Genomic DNA, 6000 nt, shown 5'->3' on the forward strand with positions numbered 1-6000 from the left:
AACCATTAACTTTCTGAACACAAGACCTTGTTTTTTTTAAGATTTTATTTATGTGTTTGAAAGACACAGCAATAGAGAGAAGAAAACACAGAGAGAGAGGGAGAGAGAGAGTGTGTGAAAGAGGAGAGATTTGGATCAAGTAAGAAGTGTGTGTAATTCTCCAATGCACCAAGCAACCAATAGAGACAATAAGGACAATACAATAGAAAAATTGGACAAAATAAACCAAACAAGGCCTCCAACCAAGCATATCTGAATTCATTCAATGTGTTAATAGGTAATAAACTTCCTTAGTAATAAAAAAAGTTCAAATAAAACCATTACTTGAAAGTATCGTACACCAACAAGAGCTAAAAATAAAATGATTGAAACTTGTAAGTGTTGGCAGATTCTAGGTAAACTAGGAGTTTACACAGATCGCTTGCAGGTTACTTGTGAAACTTGTTAGTAAAGCCATTAAGCCTTTGCCTCAAATATATATCAAAACTTATCCCCAAAATATAAAAAATATAGTAAATACTGCAACAGAATGAGAATTTTGGTAAAAGAATAAAAAGGAAGAAAAGCTTTTGGAAGTATTTCACAGGATCTTTTATGTACCAATGCCATCTCACTAGTCAAAGTGATCAGTTTCATTTCAAAATTGATCATAATGAAAGCATTAAGAGTCAAAATGATCACATAAACAAGACTAGTGTCTGCTAATAATAACTGATAGAATAAAAAAGGAGAGAATGATCCAACATAGGAAGCAGGATACACAGCAGACTCATAGAATTGCAGATGCCCTTAACAGAATTCTGGCCTCAGAATCAGCCCTTAAGACATTCAGATCTACCTGAAGGGCCCGTGAGAGTATTTTAGGCATGGAAAGCCAAGACACTCTGGCAAAAAAAAAAAAAAAAATCTCTGTGAGATCCCAGTGAAAAGAATGGGCCATCCTGGCATCCTGAGAGTGCAGTAGAGGATGGCCCAGGTCCTTGGGCCCTGCACCCACATGGGAGACTATGAGGAGGCACCTGGCTCCTGGCTTTGGATCGGTACAGCAAACCAGCCACAGCGCACTGGCTATAGTGGCCACTTCAGGGGTGAACCAATGGAAAAAGGAAGACTTTTCTCTCTCTCTCTCTCTCTCTTTCTCTCTCTCTCTCTCTCACTGTCTAACTCTGCCTGTCAGAAAAAAAAAAGGTCATCAAAGAAGGAGGTGTCTTTCTCTGTAGGGAGAAGAGAACTTCCATTTTGACTAGGACCTTATCCAAATGAGATCTGAGTTGCTGAACTCAAAAGGCTTCCATAGCCTTGGCAACCCATGACAACAGCCTAGGGTGATTACTAACGCCATAAATAAGAGTGTCAATTGTTAAGTAAACAACAGGAGTCACTGTGCACTTACTCCCCATGTAGGATCTCTGTTTTAATGTGTTGTACAATGTAAATTCATGCTATAACTAGTACTCAAACAGTATTTTATACATTGTGTTTCTGTGTGAGTGTCAACTGTTGAAATCTTTACTTAATATATACTAAATTGATCTTCTGTATATAAAGATAATTGAAAATGAATCTTGATGTAAATGGAATGGGAGAGGGAGTGGGAGGTGGGAGAGTTGCGGGTGGGAGGGAAGTTATGGGTGGGGCACTTTAATCCAAAAGCTGTCCTTTGGAAATTGATATTTATTAAATAAAAGTTAAAAAAAGAAAGCAACAACTCAAAACTATATGTACACTCTGTGTTTGTGACTATGTTAAAATGCGCAATTACAGGATTTCAGAGAAAGACCATAGGTTCATTGATAAAATGTAAATATTTGACATTTTAAAGTTTATGAGATAATTTTCCTCTAAATTCTGTGCAATCAAATTTATTGTGAAGAAAAAAAAAGATAAACCAAGGTAAATCTATGGCCCAATGATCTCCCCACCATTTATACACACAACAAACCTTCACACACCTCTGCCAAAATATGAATTCTGAATTTACTTCTGGCACTGTTCCTGGGAGTCCAACCTGAAAATGACTCAAGCAGTGTTGTGCCTGAATCAGTTGTTCCATGTTCACCTGGTGGGCCCTTCTGCAGAGAAGTTGATGAGTATCTGGACAAATGTGACAGTACAGTTAAAGTTATGAGCAACATAAGAAATGAGAAAAGCCCACACAAGTCATTGCTGTATTGTTTCAATCAGAACACAATGGCTGGAGGCAGTCTGCCATCGTGATCCTCAGGGGATGTGGGAGGTGCTAAGGGGTGAAATGTGGTGCCTGGGGTGAGGGAGGGCAGCCACCTTCTAGTTCTTGATCCAGAGAAGTGTGCAGCTGTGGAATTTCAATGAGATGTCAATTCCAGACCTGTGTGTGTGTGTGACATGAAAATGATTACCATAGATTTTTAAAGTTTGCAGGTTATTGATAGATTACTGCTGGAGTGCCATCACATTGTCCAGGGGGAGTTAAATGTATTAGGAACTACACTGTGACTAACTATGAGAAGTATCAAATGTTTTCCAGGTTACAAACAAGTAGATTCTGAAGATAGAACTGTCAAAGTGAAAACTGAAATACCCATGCAGATAGGGGTTTTCAAAAGCTTTGTGGAAAATGCATGTAACAACCACAATCCTTGACTTTCAAACATGTTTTGCACCAAAATAAACTTATCACTTAATTTCATTTTCCTAAGAACGTTTTTGAGGTACCCTTATCATAGTTTAAATATGTGGATGAAAAGAGTAAAAACATTCCATGAACATTCATCTGCTGATTAGGCAACATCTTATGAAAATAACTAATATGTAGACTGTTTAAAAAAAGAACTAAAATAAAATAAAATTAAAAAGTAAGAAAATTATTTATTCTACCAGGGATCCCACAAACCAGATACTGGAAGCAGGCTAGTGGGCTGGTCCAGATACAGGGGCTGGATGACCATTGGCCAAAGACCTCTCTCAGAGTCTGTGTGAATAAGCCCCCTTCCTTATGCCTGTATTCAGCCTAGGTCAGGCACTAGGAGTTTCTCTCCTAAAGGAAGTTGGAGCTGAGCTTGCAGGGGAAGCTTTGCTTTAGGTGAGTGAGAGCTGCATGTGTGCTGTGGTCGTCTTGTCTGCTGGGATTCCCTGGGCCAGGACTGGAAATCCCCAGGCTGGGTTGTTTCCTACAGCTGAGAGACAGGAAGTGTCATCCCTGCCAGGCCTCCAGGGGGCCTTTAGCTGTCATTGACATTACAGTCAGGATTTGTCTCCTATAATGTCCTACACATGGGGACATGTACATCAGAGTAAGTAGGCAGTGGGGTGAACACAGCTGGTGTTATTCTTACTGGCATTGCTTTGTAAATCTGACTTTGTGCCTTTCCAGTATTAATGATTTACAGCATGCAGATGTAATTTGACTTCATATATCTACATGTGTACATACAAAGACACTTAGAAACACAAAAATATTTGTCAGTGCACTTGGAATTAAGCACCAGGTGGGGGCAGGAAGGAGACTGGCTCCCAGTGCCTATTTCATCCTGTGTTCAAGGCTAAAGGAAGGTCCCACCATAAACTTATTTCCTCACCTGGGAGTCAGGGGAGTGCACATGGAAGCTGTTTCTTGCCCACACACCCAACTGGCCTCTTCACTGAAAGATACAGAAGCTCCCCCAGCAGATCTCACCTCCATGCTGGGATGTTTGGACAGTGTGCTCTGTCCCTCAGCATCATTCATAAACAGCAGAACATGCTTCATGCTACCCCGTGCCCTACTCCAGATCATACGGGCCATTTGTACATGAAAATGATTGAAGTAACCAATCTCCTTCATAACATCTGAGTTCAGAAGACTCATCCCCTACATGCACAGAACTACAGGATCCTCAAGGCTTCCACTCTGGGAAACTTCACTTTCTCTCCACTAACGTCCATGCTATTCATTGTTCCATGGAGAATTTGTTCATTTTTCTGTATTCTGATGCCCACATGAAATGTTGCCCCTGATTTATGGATCTTTTGTCACATTCTCATAACTTGTTCCCTTCTGAAAAATTCAGTATGTCAGATTCAGGTGACTCCTACAACTTCTTACCCATTTCTACATTTCTTGATGAGGCAGGAACACTAATAACACAATATGGGAATCCACATGATAATTACATAGCGATTCATTTATAATTACTAATACATTCATTCTTTATTTAGAGCAGAAATTCAGTCTGTTTTGTTTACCAAACTGTTCCTTGCACTGTTTTAAGAAACATGCTTAAACATTCAGAGGGCTTCAAGAATAAAGAACTCACATTGTGTTTGCCAGGCATTTGGCCTAGCAGTTAAGTTTCCATACAAGAACATATCTAATATCGCAGTATCTGGATTTGAGACCAGCTTTGACCAGAACTCAGCTATCTGCTAAGGCAGACACTGGGAAGTGGTGTTGATGGCACAAGTAATTCAGATCTTGGCTCTGACTTTGATCCGAACTCAAGATAGATGTTTGGGGAGTGAAATACAATATAGAGAGCTCTGTGTCTGTCTCTCAAGTAAATCAATGAATAAATTTTAAAAAGCATCAGAGAACCAACCATTGTGAGTACACATACAATTTACACATTCATTCTAAGCAGGGGATTCTGTATACCTCGAGAAGGTAAAAATGAGCCTAAGCACCCTGGAGTCATGGCTCATTAGAATGTAGGGGCTCACGGTTGGGAAACTACCAGCGATTAGTGCAGAGGTGTTCACCAGCCACATACTTGGATTGTTTAAAACAATCAAGCAAATGTGAAAGAGGGAGGAGAGAGTGCTCAAAGACACAAAGGTGCTCACCAGGATGAGGATGCTGTGGGTGGCTCTAGACTCTGGGGAGGATCTGGAGGGGATGTTGGTCCCATGGATGTATTGGACCTGCTGCTTGTGTCTGTACAGGGTGACAACCATGGAGCTGCTGGCCCACATCAAGAGCACCACAAAGAAAATATCTCTTAATAACACCAGTGCTACATACACTGCTCCATACACTGTGAATCTGTCACTAATGACTGAATAGCAGTAGCCATAATCAACTTCCCTTGTCGTATTTTTATCACTCCCATTCCCAGTCACATGCACAGGTACCATGACATTTAGTATCAGGTTCACCATCCAGAAAAGTGCAACAGAGAAGCCAATGTACTTGGGAGCTTTTGCTTTGAGCTCTGCCCATCTGGTGTTCCTGGGACTGATGGTGATGGCCTGGGAGATACTCAAGAGGCAGGTGCTGCAAATAGACACACCCCTGCCCACCCTATGAACATAGAACACAAGTTTGCACCCAATGTCCCTGAGGAAATGCTTCATCCCCAAAGCTGCCATGGTTTGGGGAACTCCTCTAGAGAGAATGACTAAGCAGTTGGCTACACTCAGGTGTTTGATGACCAAATCTGTGGAACTAAACTTGCATCCTGTGAGGTAGAGATAGAGATAATGGGAAAGAAGAGAGAAATTCCCCAGGATTCCTGTAAGAGTTTGTGCTAGGTATATCATCCCCATTGTCAAATCTCTGGTGGCCATCCCATCATCTCCCAATGTCTGATTATTGTCTCTGAGTCCTGTAAGGGACATGAGGCATGAGGTACATATATTAATGTCAACCAAAATACAACAGTCTCCATTCACAATATTCCCCACTTAATTCGTTGACACTTAGCCATAGCTGTTTAATATGTTTATTTATATCATGTTTTAAAAGAGTTGAATATGTAACTAAGGCTACTTACAAAATATACTTACAAATATGTGGTGTCTTGAGAGTAATTCTTGTATTCCTAACTCAATGAAAGGCAGCAATATTCCTTTCATTTGAAATAAAATTATCCCTTAGGTGGCTATAGGCCAGCCATTTGCCTAAATTTAAACTTCTTAATGTATAATGTAATGTGTTGAATTGAACTTGGATGGTCTTATGAGAGAGTAGGTTAGTTAACCATCTTGCTATTCTTAGAAAACTAGTTAGCTGTGTATTCAAATAACACATATTCTTACATATTT

General features: G+C 40.3%; 1 protein-coding gene and 1 pseudogene across 1 annotated transcript; both read right to left on the reverse strand.

Annotated features, from left to right (window-relative positions):
* On the reverse strand, positions 4591-5046 carry ORYCUNV1R-PS1533 (vomeronasal 1 receptor oryCunV1R-ps1533 pseudogene; annotated as a pseudogene).
* ORYCUNV1R1631 (vomeronasal 1 receptor oryCunV1R1631) lies at positions 4591-5523 on the reverse strand. The gene is given in 1 exon segment (NM_001167316.1): positions 4591-5523. A coding segment is annotated over 1 exon segment (933 nt).
* Positions 5524-6000: the final 477 nt, after the last annotated feature.

Source organism: Oryctolagus cuniculus, chromosome 18 (genome assembly GCF_964237555.1).
Source record: "Oryctolagus cuniculus chromosome 18, mOryCun1.1, whole genome shotgun sequence".
NCBI classification, from domain to species: Eukaryota; Metazoa; Chordata; class Mammalia; order Lagomorpha; family Leporidae; genus Oryctolagus; species Oryctolagus cuniculus.